At 57.9% G+C, this 20,877-nt stretch overlaps 1 protein-coding gene across 4 annotated transcripts in view; it reads left to right on the forward strand.

The window, feature by feature from the left end:
* The first annotated feature begins 4,962 nt into the window (after positions 1-4,962).
* Positions 4,963-20,877, forward strand: part of KIF19 (kinesin family member 19) — a 28,441-nt gene continuing 12,526 nt past the window's right edge. For all 4 annotated transcript variants that reach the window (XM_086355200.1, XM_086355203.1, XM_086355204.1 and 1 more), the window contains exons 1-5: positions 4,963-5,370; positions 6,926-7,006; positions 18,491-18,601; positions 19,251-19,338; positions 19,622-19,758. In XM_086355200.1, coding sequence (XP_086211326.1) covers positions 5,332-5,370; positions 6,926-7,006; positions 18,491-18,601; positions 19,251-19,338; positions 19,622-19,758 — 456 coding nt within the window. In that variant the 5' untranslated portion in view covers positions 4,963-5,331. The remainder of the gene's footprint in view (positions 5,371-6,925; positions 7,007-18,490; positions 18,602-19,250; positions 19,339-19,621; positions 19,759-20,877) is intronic.

Genomic DNA, 20,877 nt, shown 5'->3' on the forward strand with positions numbered 1-20,877 from the left:
ACCCAGAGCTTTTCAAGTTATCTCTGTCGTTCTTTTGATAAAGTCGCTGAAGGTTTCTGCTCTGACTGTTCCTCCTCAGCCGAGGGGGGAACGGGTTCTGGGAGACAGGTGGGCATGTGCCAGGTGACCGGGCTCATGAGGGTCGGTGCGGGGACGGGAGTCCAGGCAGCTCACCATGAGCCTGCAGGGCAGGTGACCACAGGCTGGGTGCTATGCAGGGTCCTCTGGGGCTGCAGCAGGGTCAGTGGGCTGCCCTGAAACCACGGCAACGCAGAGCGTTCAGCGACCAGAGACGGTAGGACCAGAGAGCCATTCAGAAGCCGGCATGCGCCAGGAGACGTCCCGGACCACCGTTCAGTCTGCGGGTGGCCGCTGGTCCTGAAGGTGACCGGAAGTGCCCTTTTAAAAACCGCCTGTGTTAAGGATCTCACTGGGGAAGAACCCAGGATTCAGCCACCCCTTGTGCCCAAAGGGGAAAAAAAAAATCCAGTTGCCATGGTAAAACAGTCATCAAGGGGCGTATGGATTGAGCATTTGATCTGTGCAATAGCCCCAGAAGGGGCGATGTTACCACCTTCAATCCCTGAGTCACTACGTGCCTGCCGAGCAAGACCCCAAGGGAGGGGGCTGCCCGAATCTCGTGGGAGCATTGGCACAGAGGGGACCCCAGAGCTTACGCCCTTACTCACCCCATTCCTCGGTCTCCCAGGAGGAGGAAGGGGCCGGCCCACCTGCACCCAGGGAGGGGCCGCTGGCACATCCCACATCCTGCTTTGTGGGGTCTCCTGTGATGGGCCCCTCACTGTGGGAGGACGCAGGGAGCCCCAGAACCGCCTGACGAAGGTCAGCAGTTTCAATGGCGGGGCAAGGGGGTGATTTTGCCTTCAGTGGGACACTTGGCGATGTCTGGGGACATTTTGATTTTTTTAATTAATTAATTTATTCTTGGCCGCTCTGGGTCTTCGGGGCTGAGCACAGGCTTTCTCTAGTTGCCTAGGGCAGGGGTTCCTCTCTGGCTGCAGTGCTTAGGCTTCTCATCGCTGTGGCTTCTCTCGTCGAGGAGCACGGCCTCTGGGCACTAGGGCTCAGCGGTTGTGGTGCACAGGCTCATTTGCTCCGCAGCATGTGAAATCTTCCTGGGACAGGGGTCAGACTCCTGTCCCCCTGCGTCAGAAGGCAGATTCGTAACCACGGGATCACCAGGGGAGTCCTGGGGACATTTCAGATTGACATGACCACTTGGAGGGCGCTCCTGGCATTCCGTGGACAGAAGCCACAGATGCCGCTAAGTATCCTAGGGCGCGCAAGACAGCCGACACCACAGTGAACCATCCCGCCCGAGATGCCAACAGCGCGGAGGCCGAGAAACCCTCACTTACGGAAAAAAGTCTACCCAATGAAATCTCCTGGAGAAAGTCAGAGCTCCCTGCATTGGCCCCGGGCACACTGACGGACCGCTGCGTGAGATGTTCGGCCGATGAACTCCCGGGGAGAGTATTCCCTCGCTGTATCAGAATCTGGGCCCTTGGCTGGTGCTGGCCAGGATGGGCCACCCCTGGAGTCTCACGCCCTTCACTGTGGTGCAGACGTGCTGCCGTGCCGGATGGCATTTGAGGAATGGGTGTGGGAAAGGAGAGGAGGTCCCCGCAGACACCGCAGGGGAAAGGGCATCGTGGGCTCTGAGAATGTGACACCCATCACCACCCATCCTCACCGATGACCATCCGCCTTCTCATTCCTCAGCCTCCTCTGGAGCCTGTTGCCTAGTCTTCCCCGATGGGAAGCAAGACAAAACCATGATGCATCCCTGGAGACCCAGATGCCACTGGAAAGACCTGGCACGTGGGCGTGAAACGTGGATGACGGGGCCTGGGTGTGGGACCCATCCAAGCAGGACGGGAGGGTGGCGGAAGCAGCGGCCGGACTGCTATGTCCACGGCAGTTAAGGCTCCCCCACCCCGGGTCCATGCACACCCGGGGGAGAGTCTGCTTCCTCCCGGACCTGTGTTCCTCTCTGCCGACCTGATCGATTATGATGCCGCTGGCCAACGATGCACACCTGCCTCCATGGCAGCCCTGGGCGCTCCGGGGGAGTCACAGCCCCACAGTCCCTTCTTCGGGGCAACTGGGTTCTGTGGGCCCCAGGGCGGGACTCTGAAGAAGGATCTCCTTGCCCTTTGTTAGAAACCAAGTGCTTCCCCAGGGTCCAGAGGCCCCTGAAATGGCACTAGCCCCAGGGGAGGCAAAGTGGGGCTGCTAGGAACCCACTTAGGGATGTTCTCTGTCTCCCAGAAACAGAGGCCTGCTTCTGCTTCCAGGTCGGAGCATAGCTTTGAAAAGTGGGGGAGACAGCAGGCAGGGGGCCCAGGAGGCCGTGATGCCGTCCAGGTGAGAACAGGTAAAAGCTGGAGCCCAGGGCATGCAGCCAGGAGATGATGAGGAGGAGATGCACTTGCCGAAGTAGAACTGCCAGGATCAGAGTAGAGTTTGGGTTAGGATTCGGTGCTTCCGCTGCCAAGGGCCCAGGCTTGATTCCTGGTCAGCAGACTAAGATCCTGCATGCCACACCGTGTAGTTGAAAGAGAAAGAGAAAAGGACTTCCCTGGTTGTACAGTGGATAAGAATCTGCCTGCCAATGCGGGGGACAGGGGTTCTATCCCTGCTCCGGGAAGATCCCACATGCTGTGGAGCAACTCAGCCCAGGCATCACAACTACTGAGCCCGTGTCTAGAGCCCGGGAGCTGCAACCACTGAGCCCACGGGCCACAACTACTGGAGCCACTGCACGTGGCGTCTGGTCCCCTGACAAGAGAAGAAACCCGAGCACTGCAATGAAGGATGTCCCCCACCCAAAGCGACTAGAGAAAGCCTGTGCAAAGCAATGAAGACCGAGCACAGCCAAAAATAAATACATGTTAAAATATATATTTACGTAAAGAAAGAAAATGAATGGACAGGATGAGAGGAAAGGGGAAATCAAAGATGACTTAGAGGTGCAGGGCTCTCGGAGATGGCAGTGTTGCTGACAGAAATACCAGAGTCAAGCAGGGAATGTCTGAGGATAGAGAGGACTTTGTGATGAGTCAGGATGCAAGTAAGATGGGCTGGAACTGCCTGCTTAGAAGCTCCTCTTATTTTGACCAGCATGGGCCATCCTGGGTGGGATTTATGCATGAGGAGGAACAGAAAAGAAAGAAAAATAGCTATAGTGTAATTAATTAGAGGCCTCTTGTACTGATCCAAACAGATACGATTCAGGGGGTCTGAAATGCAAGCCTAGAGGGTGTTTTGTGTTTTGTTTTTTTTTTTCTTTCAACACATTTTGGATCTTCCTTTTTTTTTTTTTTAACCCTCGTCATGCTCTTTGTTCCCAACCAGGGATTGAACCTGGCCCTGGGCAATGAAAGGACAGAGTCCTAGCCACTGGACCACCAGGGAATTCCCTGGAAAGTGTTTTTGATCCAGATGATCCATCTTCAAACGTACTGCTCCTCAGTGCCACTCACCCACTTGCAAACCGGCCAAGTGCTGTGCGCTGTCCCGGGAGCAGCCTGGGCCAGAGAACGGGCCGAACCCTCGGGAGCCCTGCGGGAGCGTTTAGTCTCCACCAGGCTATCCTTGGTTTATCTATTTACCAACTCCAAGGCCACGGGCAGGTTCCTGACACTGTTTATTAATAACTGTACCTAACGCAAGCTCCTCGGGGGCAGCCAGGGAAGCCAGTCCCAGAGCACAGGCTGGCATCATGTTCTGGATGTGTGCCAGGCCGTCTGAGACAGTCCCGGGGGATGAGCAGCTCTTCCTTGCCCAGCTCCTTAAAGGGGGGATAAACCTCACTGGATGCCCCTCTCCCAGTCATTGTGGGGGTGCTGCCAGGCTCAACTTCAGGAGAAGACAGGAAAGATGGGGGCTTCTTCCATCAGAAGTGGGTGGAGCTTCACCATCACCCCGGAAACTAAGGCCCCAGGGCACAGGCCTGGCTCCAGGTGGTTCAGCAGGTTGGGTTCGAGGTGGGACCAGAATCCTGTTTTTCCGGGGCCTCCTGAGGCCAGGAATCTTTCCACCGTGCTCCCTGCAACTGCAATCACTGTTGTTCCCATCAAGGATGGGGACGACAGCGTTTGACCTGCATTTCTTGCACGGTATGGTAGCTCTTGGGCTGTCTTGGTGGCTCAGCAGTAAAGAATCCGCCTGCAATGCAGGAGATGCCAGTAGACACAGGTTCGATCCCTGGGTCGGGAAGATCTCCTGGAGAAGGGAAGGGCTACCCACTCCAGTACTTTTGCCTGAAAAATTTCAGGGACAGAGGAGCCTGGCGGGTTACAGTCCATGGGGTCGCAAAAGAGTCCCACACAACTTAGCGACTCAACATCAACACTGTGGGTCTTACAGCAGGCAGGGAGCCAGAAGGCACACAGACCCACCCATCGTGGCCTGCTGCTGCTGCTGCTAAGTCGCTTCAGTCATGTCCGACTCTGTGTGACCCCATAGACGGCAGCCCACCAGGCTCTCCTGTCCCTGGGATTCTCCAGGCAAGAACACTGGAGTGGGTTGCCATTTCCTTCTCCAATGCAGGAAAGTGAAAAGTGAAAGTGAAGTCGCTCAGTCGTGTCCGACTCCTAGCGACCCCATGGACTGCAGCCCACCAGGCTCCTCTGTCCATGGGATTTTCCAGGCAAGAGTACTGGAGTGGGGTGCCATTGCCTTCTCCGCATCTTGGCCCAGACACTGGGTTTACCCATCAGGTCCTGTTAGTTCACAGGGCTCTTCTGTGACAACCCAAGTGATACAGGCGTTCCCCTGCACGTGCGCCGGTGGGCAGCCCGGGCATCCTCCTCACCCGCTCTGTCACTGGACACTTCGTGAAGACACCGCGCCAGCGACACGAGCCTCAGCCACGGTGCCCGCAGCGACCATGGAAACATGAGGCTGCCCACTGCCGCCCGGGAGACGCTGAGAGTCGGACGGACGGACGGGCAGGCAGGCGGACGGGGCAGCCGATGCGCGTGGCCCGAGCGGGCAGAAAGAAGGCAAGGAGCACGGGCGCCCACGGGGCGGATGCAGAGCCGGGCCGAGGGCCCGGGGGTCGCCCAGGCCGTTCGCAAGTTCGGCCTCCCGGGTGGAGACGTCCACCTCCTGTTCGCAGCGCGAGGGGGGCGGGTCGCCTTCGGGGCCCGCCCCAGGCCCCGCCCGCCCCGGTCCGCGCCCTCGGCCGCGCGCGCCTTGTTGGTTTCGGGTTGTCAGGCAGCGGCCGCGCGGCCCCGGAGGCGGTGGGCGTGCGGCTCAGCCATGACCGCGATCTCGGCCTGAGCCCTTCCGCCCACCGCAGGCATGAAGGACAGCGGGGACTCCAAGGACCAGCAACTCATGGTGAGACCCCTCCTCCTTCTCTACCCCATCTCTGGCCCCCAGAACCCAGACTCTGCCGGCGGCCCCCAGACTGTACTGGGTGTTTCCACTAAGAGGACACTTAAGACCAGGGGCTGCGACGATCCTGAGCAACTTTGCCAAGTCGTGGATATCAAGAAGGAAGGCATCCTGGCCACCCTGCTAAGACCTGAGAAGTTGGCCAGGCTTCAGTCCCATCCCCCTTTACACCTTCCCACCGGGGGACACCCTACGGCCAGACTGCTATATGATCCTGAAGAGACAGGGGCAGGGGGCGCCCGACCCATCTTCTGGAAAAGGAAAGTGGAGGTTTCCTGGTGAAGGAGGGTACCTGGAACTGGTGGGGTCAGGAGGTTAGAGGGTTTTGAGGACCATAGGTGGGCAAGAGTCCCCACGTGCCAGAGGAGCGGGCACAAGATTGAGGGTGGCTGGTTATTGAGTTGCTGTCCATGTCAGGACTCTAAATATTTCAAAGAAGTGCTGGAAGCCACCTAGATGGCCCCCCAGGGTCCTGGGGACTGAGGCAGAGGAGGAGGTGTGAATGGGGGTCCAAGAAGCAGCTAGAGACAAAGACAGATTTCTGATTATCAACAGGGCCAGGTCAGAGTGATGAGGGTGGGGGAGACTCAGTGATCCCAAGGCCGAGGCGCCCTCCCAGCCCCTAACTTCTGAGATCTGGGGAAGCTCCTCCACCAGCAGGTGGGTGATGATGTAACTGAAGGATAAGGCAACCCCAGCAAGCCCCAGGCTCTGGAACATCCTGTCTGGCAGTTTAGAATTGTCTCTTTGCAAATGGCTTGCCTTGGCAGGTGTGGACAGAGGGGCTGCCCCTCCCATCTGTGGAGTTTGACTGAGGAGGCAGGAGGGCACTCTGACAATGAAGTGCCTCTGAGAGTGAAGGCTTCTTACCGGGCCTGCAGATGGCTAGTTATACCCACCCGCCCAGCAGGTGTTTCCCCTTGATCAGAAGAAGAAACACCTCCCCCTTCTTTTGGGGAGACCCACACCCAAGATGGGGACCCATCATCTCTCTCTGGCCGGAGGACAGAGAGAGGAGGGAGCCCCTGATGGCGCTGTCCTTGGGTAGGGATGTAGTCAGCACGAGGAGGGGAGGTTCCCTGGGCCTCCATCCCACCACCTGGCCGCCACGTGCAGCGCATCACTCACAGACGCACAGACAGGCTGCCCCGGTGCCAAGGGCTCCAAGTTCAAAGCCCAGGGGAGCTGCAGGTGCTTAATTCGGGCATGTGACTGATGCAGCCGGGAGGAGCAGACGGCTGTCTCCTCTGGGGCACAGGCTCCTGGGAAATTTATAGACACAGACACAGCCCACACGCTGTGGACCTGGTGCCCTCGCCCTGGATGGTCGCCTTGAACCACCAAGTTTTCCTCAAGATGAACCGGGCGTGGCTGGCTGATCAGAGAGGAACCCACGGGGCTTGTCTGAGGGAAGGATCCTGGGGTCCTCTCATCCTTCTCTCAGGGGCCCAGCACAGCCCTCTCCATCTAATCCCGGGGGTCTGACCTCCCCTCCCAGGTGGCGCTCCGGATCCGGCCCATCAGCGTGGCAGAGCTGGAAGAAGGAGCCACCCTCATCGCCCACAAAGTGGACGAGCAGGTACAAGGGGACTGTGGCCGGGAGCCGCAGAGCAAGGCAGGGGTCTGCTCTCATCTAGTGGGGGCAGGTACCTACTCACCTGGTGGAGGCAGGAATGACCCCTCCTCTACTCTCTGAGCTCTCGGTTGTACTATTGATAGCATCGTCAAGGAAACCACCGCCCTTCTTCCAGGAAGCCTCCCTAGATTGATCCAAAGAGAGCTAAAAGCTTCCCTGGTCCAGGGGGAAGTGAGCTGAGCCCTTTCATCCAGCCCGGAAAAAATTCACATACCTTCCATGTACTCATGACTTAACTTCCCCACCTTAATGGATCTGCTCCCCATAGGGCATGTGTTCCTAGGGTCACCAGACTGTTCATGGTTTGCAGAGTCTTTGGACGTCTGTTTGCTCTCTCGGTCTTCCTGTCACTATTATGAGCAGGGCAGGGCAAGCTCCACCTCCACTTACACAAGAGACAATAAATATTTATCAAGTACCCACAACACACTGGGGATAGTGCTAGGAGCCAGGAAACCACGGTGAGCAGAAAAGACCCTGTCTTCCTTCCATGGCTTTCTTGTGATGAAACGTATGAGTGTGTAGCCAGCAAGGGCTGCAAAGAAATGTATACTGCTGTGGGAGTAAGAGGGAACTTGACCTTGTCTCGGAGTCATGGAGGACTTCCCTGAGAAAAGATGCTTGAGCTGAAAATGCGGGATGAAGAGGAGCTCTTTAGGAGTGTGCTGAAGGGGGAATTTCAACCAGAGGGGCTTGTGTGTGAAAAGGCCCTGGGGTGAGAGGGGTGGTGGTACGCTTGGGTAACTTAGAAAAGGCCAGCGTGGCTCAGGCTGGAGAGAGCAGGGGTGAGAGGAGGCTGGAGGTGCGGGCAGGAGCCACATTGTCCCCCACGGCCGGGCTGTTTTCTGCTTGTTTGTTTGCTTGCTTTTAAAGGAAGGTTTTATTTTTGACATTTCAATCTTTTAAAAAATTTTTTTATTTTTGGCTGCATCGGGTCTTATGTGGGATCGTCATTGTAGAGCGCGGGCTTCCCTCTAGCTGTGGCCCCAGGGCTCAGCAGTTGCAGCACGCAGGCTTAGTTGTTCTGAAGCCTGTGGAATCTTAGTTCCCCAGCCAGGGATCAAACCTGTGTCCCCTGCATTGCAAGGTGGATTTTTAACCACTGGACGAGCAAGGAAGTCCCAGCCAGGATGTTTTTTGGGGTAGGCAGTTGAGGATCCAAGTGCGGGCTGGGGGTGGGCACCGTGGTGGGGGCAGCAAGGGCATTCTTGGTGCCTGGGTAGAGGCATCATGCTGCTCTAGCCTATGGGGACCCTGAAAGCGGCCACTTGCCTCCGGGAGCTCCGTAGCTGCTGCCGGCTTCTCCTGAGCTCCAGGGCTCATCAAAGCGGCAGAGTGTGCTGGGGAGCGGTCAGAGGAGTCGGGGTGGCCCCGCGTGGTGCAGAGAGAGACGCAAAGTGAGCACTTGCTGCCCTTGATCCTGGAAGGTGGACTCAGGAAGCCCAACGGCCATGATAAGAAGAGCACAGGCAGGCAACACAGCACGAGCTGCCGGCCTGCCCCTGGGGTTCCCACGAGCTGTGGGCATGGCGGAACTGGGTGGCACCAGCCTCCTGATCTCTCTTCCTCTGTTCCCCCTTGGAAAGGGGTAGCCTTCCTCAAAGACCTCAAGGAGAGCAGGGGAGGGCTGGGAGGCCCCACCTAAAGGCCAGCAGGAGCAGGATGTACGCACACAGCAGTCGTGCAGGGTGGGCTCTGCCTTCTACCAGCCGTGTGGCCTTGGCCAGGTTGCTTCCAGAAGCCTCAATTGCCTCCTCTGTGACTAACCCTTCCCTAAAGACTCTTTAGGGAGCGCACTGATGTGTGCACAGTGCTCCCCCAGATCCTGGGATGCAGTAGGCATTTAGTAGCTGTGAATTATCATCTGCTGGGCTTCCCTGATGGCTCAGATGGTAAAGAGTCTGCCTGCAGTGCAGGAGAGACCAGGGTTCGATCCCTGAGTTGGGAAGATCCCCTAGAGAAGGGAATGGCTACCCGCTCCGGTATTCTTGCCTGGAGCATTCCACAGACTGAGGAGCCTGGAGGGTTACTAGTTCATGGGATTGCAAAGAGTTGGACATTATTGAGCAACTAACACACACGTCATCTACTGTAAGTTCCCTACCTACTAAGGAGTTCCATCCCGAGAGCACATTCGTAAGTCCACTTTGTGCGTAAGTCCGACAAAGTTAGCCTAGGTACACAATTAACACCATTGGCTATGTAGTATTGTACTGTAATGGGGAAGGCAATGGCACCCCACTCCAGTATTCTTGCCTGGAAAATCCCAAGGACAGAGGACCCTGGTGGGCCGCAGTCCATGGGGTCGCTAAGAGTCGGAAACAACTGAGCGACTTCACTTTCACTTTTCACTTTCATGCATTGGAGAAGGAAATGGCAACCACTCCAGTGTTCTTGCCTGGAGAATCCCAGGCACATGGGAGCCTGGTGGGCTGCCGTCTATGGGGTCGCACAGAGTCGGACACGACTGAAGCGACTTAGCAACAGCAGCAGGAGCAGCATTGTACTGTAATAGGTTTATAATGCCTTTCACCCAAATAATATATTTAAAAACAAACACAAAAAATAAAGAAAGCCTTTTTAATCTGACAGTACGGTGCCTTGAAAAGGACAGTAGTGTGTACAGGGGCTGGCGAGGAGTGAACAAGCAAGAAGGGTTACTGACTGGAGGGGGCGAGGAGGTGGGAGATGGTGGAGCTGAAGGATCGTCAGCAGGAGGAGATGGAGGGCAGGCTGCAGTGTCATGCACGCCTGGCGCTGATGGCACAGGCTCCAGGTCCTTGCTGGAACCAGGTGTACCTTGGCATCTTTGAATGTTCGCACCTTGAAGGCTCAGTGTAGGGGACTTACTGGATTAGTGAGAGAAAGTGCCCGGGGTTCCTGGACTGGCTGATGAGAGGGGCCATCCATGAAGGGCCAGGGAGCTCCAGAGGAGAGCCCTCCTTCCCGGCAAGGCCACTGCCTGTTGGTCCCACGTGTCCCCAGGGCTGCAGGGACAAAGATGCTGTCTCTCTGCGCTGCTCCTGGCTCCCAGCCGGACTGGGGGCTGAGGACATTAACCGATGCTGATGGAAACGCTCTGGTCCAGGGCACAGCCCGTTGTGTGCCCACACACGGCAAACACAGGCTCCTTTCTGTCCCTGCCAGTAGAGAGGGAGGCTGGACTGCGCCTCCGAGAAGGTCCTGGGCTGGGCAGTGCCGACGGGCCTGCTCCTTTCTCGGCTTAGACATACAGAGGGTGGTCTGAGCGGCGTGGGCCCAGGACTCTCAATACGGACTCCAGGCCCTGCAGGGGGAGAACACTAGGCTTCTGCCCCCAGCATCTTCTCTCCCCACTGGGTTCAAAGATGCACTTGCCTGCGACTTCCCTGGCGGTCCAGTGGTTAAGACTCTGCCCTTCCCCTGCGTAGGAGTTTGATCTCTGGTCAGGTGACTAAGATAAAACAAGGATGCACTTGCCTGGCCTGCAGTTTGGGAGAAGCCACAGTGCGTGGCAGGCTGGGCACCTCTCAAAAACCAGCCACCACTCAAGTGCTCCGTTCCTCTGACCAGTAAGACCCCGGGCGGCCGGAGGTAAAGACACACAAGTCCAAGAAGCAGAATGGCGGACTTCTCTGGTGGCCCAGTGGTTAAGACTTTACCTTCCAACGCAAGGGGCGTGAGTTCAACCCCTGGTTGGGGAAGTAAGATCTCACATGCCTCGAGGCCAAAATTTAAGAAAAGGGCAAACTCCCAGTCTGGCCAGGCCCTGCACCCTGACCTCCGTGGCTCTTTGGTGACCCCCCAGGGCTCGTCTATGTCCCTGGCCCCCCAGGCCTGCATCATTGACCCCGACAGGGCTCGGGGCTGCAGGCTTGACCAGCCTCACTGATGGGCCAGCTGTTCAGCTCCTCCTTCTTGAGGTGTAGAGCCTGGTGACTGGCAGGGAGAGCGTGGGAGCAACCCCAGCATAACACGGCCATGGAGCCGCTTCCCAGCAAAGGTGCCGCTGGCCCAGGCAGCCTGCACAACGCCCCGCCTCCACTAAAGAGACTTCTGCTTGGGAAGCAGACCTGCCCTTGACCCAGCGGCTTCAGTTGCCCCCTTGCTTGTGGCCCTTCCTCACAACCCAGCCCCACAGAGGGGCTCCCAGCCCAGTCTGCCCTGGCCTGGGCTTCTAGGCTCTTTCTTCCCTCTGTGGTGGAGGAGTTACTTGCCCCCGTGCTCGGGCCAGGGGGTGGGGAGCAACCCAGAGGTCACACTACTGAAGCCCGGCCCTTGGTGGTCAGCAGGGAGGCCGTGCTGTCAAAGCCTGCCAGTCGGCGGTCCTAGTGGGGAGAGGTGGGCCTAGGCGTCCGTCACCTGCTGGCATGAGGGGGGTCCCAGCACAGCCTTGCTTGGAGCTGGGGGTTGTTCTCCTGGGACTGAGAGAGTCCGTGTTCCCCTGGCTTTGCAGAGGTGGACACGGGCAGGGCAGAGTGTCCTCTGCGGACCAGAGGCCGGTGCGTGCATTCTGAGGAAGCTGGAGCCAGGTTTGGATTTGTAAAGAGGAGGTTCAGGTGCCTGTGGTCTTACCTGCCCCACCCACCACCCCCGGGGATGTTGATTTGGGTTGACGGTTGATTTGGGGCGTCATCATAGCGCTGTCAACACAATGCCTTCTTACATGTCTCCAGGGCTTCCCTGGTGGCGCTAGTGGTAAAGAACTCACCTGCCAATGCAGGAGACATAGGAGATACAGGTTCGAGCCCTGGGTCGGGAAGATCCCCTGAAAGAGGGCCTGGCAACCCACTCCAGTATTCTTGCCTGGAGCATCCCATGGACAGAGGAGCCTGGTGGGCAACAGTCCATAGGTTCACAGAGTCCGACACAACTGAAGCGACTTAGTATGCACACGTAGACGTCTCCACGGGTTCCTGGATGCCCAGTGCTTCCCCAGTGCCTGGTGCGTGGTCGGGATTTAAGAGATGTTAGTTTATCTCAAGGGCTGACAGTCAGGATGGTTTCAGGCCCCGGAGATAAGTGAGACCCTGGCCCACCTCCTGCCCACCCGCTTCTGGCTTCAGGGCTTTCTATCTGGTGGTCCCCAGTTGGTCACTGCCACATATATATGTTCGGGGAAGAGTCCAGTAGGAGCTCAGTCTCCTAGCATTGGGGGTTGGGACTAGACTCTGATGCCAGACCCTTCAGGGAGTGCCCCTGATGACTGTAAAGTGGGGGAGGGCAGCCTGAGAGGGCGGTGGGGCCCAGGAGTCCCAAGGCTGGAAAAAGAAGCTCCCAGAACAAAGAGCTTCCTTCTCCCCACCCCACCCCCACTGCCCCGAGGAGCCCACAGCCCACTGCCTCTCCCCTCAGCCTCCCCGACTGTGTTTATCTGCAGGATTTAAGTCACCTGCCCATATGCATAATCCCATAATTAGCCTCAAAGCCCAAGTGTCAACCTCCCTGTACCCCTGGGGGTCCTGTCTCAGGAGTCAGGCGAGGGGCTTCCTAGTCTCTGTTTTCTCATCAGAAAGCAGGATGTTAATAACCTGCTCTGCCCGGCCCTAGAGCTGTTGAGAGGATTAGAGCGATCCTGTGAGGGTGAGGCTATTGTGAAAGATAAATAGAGGATAAGGTGGCAGGTGCTGAGCGTCAGAATCCGTGAGTGTTGTTCGGGAGCCAGGGCGTCTTCAGTCTGCTCACTGCCCCAGGGGCAGGGCCTCCCTGCACGCCCACCGCCCACCGTCTGGTTGCTTCCCGGCTCTGTGACCCCAGAGGGCCGAGCCTGGTGGAGCGTGACTTGGGAGAGGATTTGGGGAGCCTTTCCCTCCACCCTTAGCCACACCACCACGCATCTCCCCAGCCCCCTCCCAGCCCCAGACAACCACTTTCCATCTCTGTAGATTCGCCTGCTCTGGACAGTTCGTGGAAACGGGGTCCTGAAATGTGTGGTTCTTCGTGTCTGACTGGTTTCACTGAGCATGTTTTCAGGGTTCATCCGCGTTGTCGCCTGGGTCAGAGTGTCATTCCTTTTCGTGGCTGGATAGGATTCCATGCTGCTCTGCATCTGATCGACCTCTCCTCAGTTGAAGGACATTTGGCTTGTTTCCTATGTTTTGACTGTTATGAATAATGCCGCCAGGATGCAAGAATGCTTACACTTAGCGCCTGAATGGGTGCACGGCAAGCTGTGTGCTGTATTGTTGTGCTCAGCCATCTCTGACTCTGGGACCCCGTGGACTGTAGCCTGCCAGGCTCCTCTGTCCATGGGATTCTCCAGGTAAGGATACTGGAGTCGGTTGCCGTTTTCTCCTCCAGGGGATCTTCCAGACCCAGGGATCAAACTCGCGTCTCCCGCATTGGCAGATGGATTCTTTACCACTGAGCCACAAGAGCAATGGTTAAAAAGGCAGATCTGTGGGCCCAGTTCCCCAGAGTTTCTCATTCCGTGAATCTGGGCAGTGCTGGGAATCTGCATTTCAGAGGCTTCCAGGAAGACGGTGATGAAGGGATCAGCAGACCCTCGAGAAAGGCAGCCCTGGACCATGTCGGTCACGCCTCTGCTTACCCAGGTCCTCACAGTCCTGTAGGAAGGTGGGGACCTGGCCAGGATATCAGCCAGGTGTGGCTCTGTTGGGAGCAGTTGGCTGGACCTCGGTGGCTTTATGAGCTCAGCATTCTAATCTTTTTTCATCTAGCCTCAGGGCTGTCAGGGCCCTGTAACACCCTTCCTGGGATCAAAATCTCCTTTCTTGAGTACCCACAGGATGGTACAACTAGAAATCTGACCAGCCATGAATTTTCCTTCTTAAAGAACAAACAAATGCAGAAACAGCTTTACAGAGGTGATATCCAGCTGGAATCCGGCTTTTGTTTTGCTGTGTCTGGTTTACAGCCCGAGAATAAAGGAGCTGTGGGCTTAGTAACCTGGACTGGAAATGATGTCTCCTGAGCTAGGCACCCCCTCACATTCCTGTTCTCTGCTGGGGCTTCCCGAGCAGGTGAGGGGTGATGGGGTGATTTCTTCTCTCAAGGCTATGGCCCTGTGGGTCCTCCCTGACTTCTGGCCAGGGTGAACGTGAGGCCCAGAGAGGTGGTGCAGTCTTCCCGGGGTCACCCAGCAGTCTGAAGCCTGAACCCAATTTGCACATCGCCCCCGGCTCAGAGAACTTCGCTGCCAGTTTGGTGGCTTGAGGGGGAACAGCGGTTTTCAAGCGGGGGTAATTGTGCTCCCCCGGGGGGCATGTGGCAATGTCACCCCTGGAGGAGGCAGTGCCGGGGCCTCCAGTGCCGGAGGGCTGCTGCCAACCATCCTACAACGCCCGGGACAATTCTCGCTCGCAGTGGTCCAGCCCAAAGCATCAGAAGCGCCAAGACTGAGGAACCCTGAGCCATCCACAGGCCAGAAAGACGTGGTTAGTGCTGCTCAGCTGATCAAAACCCCGCAGCTTAGCGCTGCTCAGCAGGAAGAAGTCCCCACACGCTTTGTTCCTGGTATTTCTCACCTAGGAGATGCTGGGGAGGAGCCTGGCACCTTCTGCGGCCCCATCTATGGATGACATGTCCCTCACCCAAGTCTGAGGCCCCCCCTAGCTCCCCAGTGGATCTTGGGTTTCCCAGCCCAAATCTAGAGCTGTGCAAAGATCACAACTGGCCTTGAGTCAAGAATAGGTCTGGGTGTGGGGCAGTGAGGGCAGGGAGAGGCAAGCCGGGGCCTCTGCGGAGTCAGGGGGCCTGGATCAGCGGAGACAGGGCCCTGCCATGTGCTGCCACCTGGCCCAGCCCCAGCCACGCCTCCCACCCCACCCCCTGCCAGTATGGGGGGGCCCTGTGCCTCTTGTGTGGTCAACGTCCCCCTTGAAACCTCCCAGAGGCAGGTGTCCAGCATGCTACAGGTTGAACATGGACACTTAAGACTCAAGGATTTTGTGAAAGGACGCTCCCAGGCTGAGCCCACTGCCTCCGGGCTGAGGGAGGGCCTGCCTCCGGGCAGGGGGTTGGGGGGTGATGTATCAGTTTCCAAGGCTGCTGGACCAAAATACCACAGTTGTTCAGTCACTCAGTCATGTCCGACTCTTTGAGACCCCACAGACTGCAGCACGCCAGGCCTCCCTGTCCTTCACCATCTCCCGGAGTTCTCTCAAACTCATGTCCATCAAGTCGGTGATGCCATCCAGTCATCTCATCCCCTGTCGTCCCCTTCTCCTCCTGCCTTCAATCTTTCCCAGCATCAGGGTCTTTTCTAAGGAGTCAGCTCTTTGTATCAGGTGGGCAAACTATTGGAGTTTCAACTTCAGCATCAGTCCTGCCAATGAATATTCAGGACTGATTTCCTTTCGGGTGGACTGGCTTGATCTCCTTTCCTCTACATGTGTTTGTGTCCTAATAGCCCCCTTTTATAAGGACACCACCGGACCTTATAAAAGGGCCACATCCTAACTCAACTGATTACATCTGCAACAACGCTATTTCCAAATAAGGGCACACTCGGAGGGGCTGGGGAGTTGGACTTCAACATTTAAATCTGGTGGGGGGGGCACAGCTCAACCAAACAGAGGAGCATCCCCCCGCCAGGCCTCTGTTATTCCAGAGGCAGGGACAGGAGGCCTGGTTAGGAGCCTGGGTTCTGGAACCCAGTGGCTTTGAATCCAGTGAGCTCTGTTGTTGGCAGTGCAGCCTTGGGTACCAGTCTGACTCCCCATTACAATCTTGCGATAATGAGGGCCTGCTCTAAGTTGTCGGAGAAGATGAGAAAGTGTGCAAAGCATTTAGCACTGCACATGGCCCCAGTGTGGCTTTATTTAGAAAGCTTTCCTTGGGGACTTCCCTGGTGGTCTAGTGATTAGGACTCTTGTGTTTCCACTGCAGAGGGGCATGGGTTCAATCCCTGGTCAGGAAAGTTCTAGAAGCCGCAAGGTGTAGCCAGAAGAAACAAAACATTCCCTGGGCCGATGCTGGGTGCCAGTCTGGGTGACTTTTCGGAGCTGCTTTGGGCAGGGGGGCGGGGCGGGCAACACGTGCTCACAGAGGGGCCCCTAGGTCTCCTTCTGTGGTCATCTTGGGTCTGTGCTCTCGGAATTCCTGGCAGTGAGGACAGGAGGAAAAGTTCCTGAGCTCTCGTTCCAACCCTGAGAACTGCTGGTGATTCTGTGCTGAGGTCACCTGCCCACAGCCTGCCTGTCACATCACGGCCTTGCTCGTGTGGCCCCCTTGACGCTTTCCCACCTCACGTTCCTCCGCCAGTTCTTGCTCATCCTTTAAGACTTGGTGCTGGGACTTCCCTGATGGTCCAGTGGTTAAGACTTTGCATTTCCAGGGCAGGGGGCACAGGTTCAATTTCTGGTCAGGGAACTGAGCTCCTGCTTGCTTCATGGCATGCCGGAAATTTTTTAAAAATAAAGTAGATATGCAACAAGGACTTACTTCCTGATGGCTCAGTTGATAAAGAATCTGCCTGTAGTGCAGGAGACCCTGGTTCGATCTCTGGTTCAGGAAGATCCCCTGGAGAAGGAAATGGCAACCCACTCCTGTATTCTTGCCTGGAGAATTCTATGCACAGAGAAGCCTGGTGGGCTCCAGTCCATGGGGTCGCAAGAGTCGAACACAACTTAGCAACTAAACCACTAAGCATCAGGGATTTACTGTATAGCACAGGGAACTATATTAAATATCTTATTAAAAAAAAAAAAAAGAGTTCTGGTACCTCCTCTTCCAGGAAGCCCTCCTGCAGTGGAAAAGCTGGGTCGTGTGCCCCCTCTCTGCACTCTGCCTGCCTCCCAGAACCCAGCGCTTGTTACTAAAATGGTCTGTTCCCCGCTGTACTCTGAATGTCAGGCAGGAAATCACATCTCTCTCTGACCCGGAGGGTATCACTTAATGCCTGGGTTACATGCAAGGTGCCCAGCAGTTGTGGTCACTCGGCCCAAACTCACTGTGCTGCCTCCGTGGCAGCCCCGAGCACCCCACCCTCACCCCAGCCCTCCGCAGCTCAGCTCCAGTTCACCTGGCCGAGGGGCACAAGGGCTCCATTGTGTGCCCGAGTGGACAGGGAAGGGGGTGATGCTCTGAAGAGTGGGGTGCGGGCAGGGGTCCAGACAGATGGAGACCCAGACGAAGCCCTCTTTTAAGAGGGGCTCGTGGCAGCCGTGCTGACAGTGTCCTGATTCAGGAGGCTGGATGTCAAAGGAACCAGATGCCCACGGTGCCCATGAACTTGGCAGTGCCGAAGGTCATCTGAAGGTGATCAGTGGGGGATGGGCATCTGTGCAGGCTGCTCACCCTCCCCTGCACTGAAAGCCCCCAGAGGGTGCCCCTCGGGCCACTGGCGCTCCTGGTGTGCCCAGGAGCTCTGACACCGAGGGTGAGAGCCATGCAGCTGGTCAGGTTCCCTTGCATCCCTCTTCTGGGACACATGCCTGGGGACTTGTGGGCGGATATTTCTTCATTTGGGTCTGACACTTGATCAGGGCTCCTGCTGCTGGTATTAGGGCCCGAGCCAGGAAGTGGATCCTGGGAGAGGCTTACATGGCCCTGGGGCTGAAGCCCAGAGGAGGTGGCTGGAGACAGGTGTGCACCCCAGATACACTGCAGGCCCCAGTGCCCTGCACTCGACTCGCTGTGGCCACCCAGGCTTTAGCAGTCTGTGAGGGGGGCCGGGGCAGTGGCCTCCTCGTTTCCCTGCACAGAGCCCCAGCCCTGCACGCAACTCGCTGTGGCCACCCAGGCTTTAGCAGTCTGTGAGGGGGGCCGGGGCAGTGGCCTCCTCGTTTCCCTGCACAGAGCCCCAGCCCAGCCTGTCTGGGGCGTCTCCTCTTGTGACTCTGGAATCCCACCTGACTGACTAAGACCTCTGCGTGAGGGTCCCGGGCTCGGGCCTCCTGGGAAGCTGTCTTACCTCTTCCTTCTTCCCTCCACTGCAGGTCTCAGAGGAGGGCCCTGCTGGGACCTGGGAGATGGGGTGGGGTGTCTTTAGGCCGGTTTAGATGCCGTGAGCACCAGCGTGTACCTGCTGGGAGGAGCCTGGTGGGAGCCCCAAAGCTGCGGTCCTCCCAGCACCGGGGGCTCCTGAATCCTGGTGCTGGATGGGGGTGCACCCAGAGGGACCCCTATACATCTCCTGAGTCCACGGTACTGGACCGGGCTCCCAAATCAGCCTCCTCTGTCTGCCCCCCAGGGGCCAGCCTCACTCCTTGTCTCCTCTCAAGCTCTCTTTGGGCCGTCACTGGCCCTGACTCCCCTGCTGACCCCGGAAGGGAGCTCTGAGACCTTGGGGTGGTCCCAGGGCAGCCCGTCCGCTCAGTGTCTTGTCCTATGTTGGGACTTGGTTGACCTTGACCCTGGCGCTCCCAGACGCCATCCCTCTCTCATCCGGCCCCTCCCACTCCTTAAGGTCAGTGGTCAGTGTGGACATTGGGGTGGGCCTGGGGCTCCTGGGTGACTGCTCGCCTCCCCTTGGGACCTTTGCAGATGGTGGTTCTTATGGACCCAATGGAGGATCCCGATGACATCCTACGGGCGCACCGCTCCCGGGAGAAGTCCTACCTGTTCGACGTGGCCTTTGACTTCACTGCCACCCAGGTGAGGGGGCGCCTGGGCCTGGGGACACACGGGATCCCCTCTCTGCCCTCTGACTGACTTGAGAGGGAGCCCTTAGGGGACCCTGGCACCGAGCCCCAGGAGACCCTCCATCACTCACTCTCTCCCTGCCGCATCCCCACATACACACGCATGTGTGAGCCTGCATAGCGCATACAGAGCCGTCTGCGTGGACACACCACGGTCAGCACACAAATGCCACCCTCCACAGGGACCCACACAGCACTCCCCACAGGTGGCCCCTAGGGGAGCTGCAGGAAGGTGCTTGAAGCCCATCTGGTGCTGGGAGGGGCGCCTCAGGGAAGCTGACACCCTCCCAGGGACCCCCATCTCACCCATCCGTGGATGCTCCAAGGAGCAGGTGTGAGGCGTCCTCTGGGCTGGGGGCTGGGAGCCAGCTGTTGGTGGGGAGGGTCTCAGGTGTCCTGAGCACTCTTGCAGGCTGGCATTCCCTGCCCCCCCGACCCATGGGGGGAAAGCAGAGACAGCCATCCCCCTTCCCACACCCACATCTCAGGGCCCGAGGGCTCCAAGGATGAAACTGCCTCTTGGGCATCAGGGTGAGCCCGCGGGCCCGTGTGCTCTGCCCTGGCTGTGCCCAGGGCCCTGATGGATCTCCTCTTTCCTACAGGAGATGGTGTATCAGGCCACCACCAAGAGCCTCATCGAAGGCGTCATCTCAGGCTACAATGCCACTGTCTTTGCCTATGGCCCCACAGGTGAGGGCGAGTGCCCCCAAGAATCAAGCTCCTCACCCTCTACCTCAGAGCTTGTCTGGCCCAGGCCGCAGCAGGAATCAAGGACGTGGCCGATTGAAACTGCCCTCTCCCAGAGCCCTTTAGACCCAGAGCCCCACCCCCAGCCAAGGATGCCATCTTCTCCCCCTACCCCACCTCCCGGCCACCTGGGAGGCTCCAGCCTTGAGGACACCCCCAGGTTTGCCAGGGGCCCCCGTGCTCCCAGTCTCCATCCTGCTCACCCACCCATCCTGCTCTGCCCCAGGCTGCGGGAAAACCTACACCATGCTGGGCACAGACCACGAGCCCGGCATCTACGTTCGGACCCTCAACGACCTCTTCCGTGCCATCGAGGAGACCAGCGATGACATGGAATACGAGGTGTCCGTGTCCTACCTGGAGGTGAGCCCTCGGCCCACCCCGTCCTGTGGGCTTGGGCCAGGAGGTCCACAGGCCCGGGCTGGTTTACCTCCCAGGGGTCAGGTCAGGGGGCAGTTTCCTGGGGGCGCTCGTCACGGCTGCTCTCACACGTGCATGTGGTCGGCCTGACTTTATAAAAACTCAGAGAGGTTAGGCAACTAGATAGCCACAGTTCCGCGGTCACACAGTAAGTGGGGGAACAGGAATTCAGACTCAGGACCCTGCGGCTTTAGAGCCGGGCCCTGCCCACTTGGCTACTCCAAAGCTACCTGGTCACTGCACACAGACCTCAGCCAGCCTCCCAGAGGCCATCCTCTGGACCCACTCCTCCACTTCCCTGGTGGCTCAGATGGTAAAGAATCTGCCTGCAATGCAGGAGACCCAGGCTTGGGAAGATCCCCTGGAGAAGGAAATGGCAACCCACTCCATTCTTGTCTGGAGAATCCCATGGACAGAGGAGCCTGGTGGGCTACAGTGCATGGGGTCTCAGAGAGTCGGACACGACTGAGCCAACCCTGTTTGCTTTGCCAGGCTACCTGTAGGCACTCTGTATATGTAGGTACAGGTGAGAATGTTACATACACAGACAGGCTTAGACCTGCCAGCCTTCTCCACCTTGACATAGCCCCCGATGCCCACCTGTGGGAGTGCTATCACTAGGCAATAGCAGATCAGTGTGGGTGGGGGCCCACAGAGGCCAGAAGCGGCGGGAGAGCCACTGGGCTAGGCTCCATCTGGCTCCTGGCCTCCCTGGCTCCCTCTGGAAGCTGATAATCTCCTGGGTGACAGCTCAGGAGGGGCAGCGAGGCATTGCTGCCAGCACCTGCTCCAGCCAGCATCGTGTTGACTTAGACAGCAAAATGCACTTCGATGGCCGTGGCTAGGGAGGCTGGGTGAAGGTACCATAAGGGTTGCCTAGCAACCACCAGGGCTTGGCCATGGGTTAGGTCCTATCCTCTGCCTGGTGCCCGGCCGGCCTGCTACCTTCTGTACCGTTGGCTCTGGCAGCCCAGTATTTCCCCCCTGGATGCTGAAGCCCCCTTATGCCCACCCCATAGGAAGGAAGGAAGGGGTCCATCTCCTTAACCCAGGGTTTCCCTG

The sequence above is a fragment of the Bos grunniens genome, chromosome 19 (genome assembly GCF_055505025.1).
Source record: "Bos grunniens cultivar Pamir isolate PY7600 chromosome 19, Bosgru_T2T1.0, whole genome shotgun sequence".
NCBI lineage: Eukaryota > Metazoa > Chordata > Mammalia > Artiodactyla > Bovidae > Bos > Bos grunniens.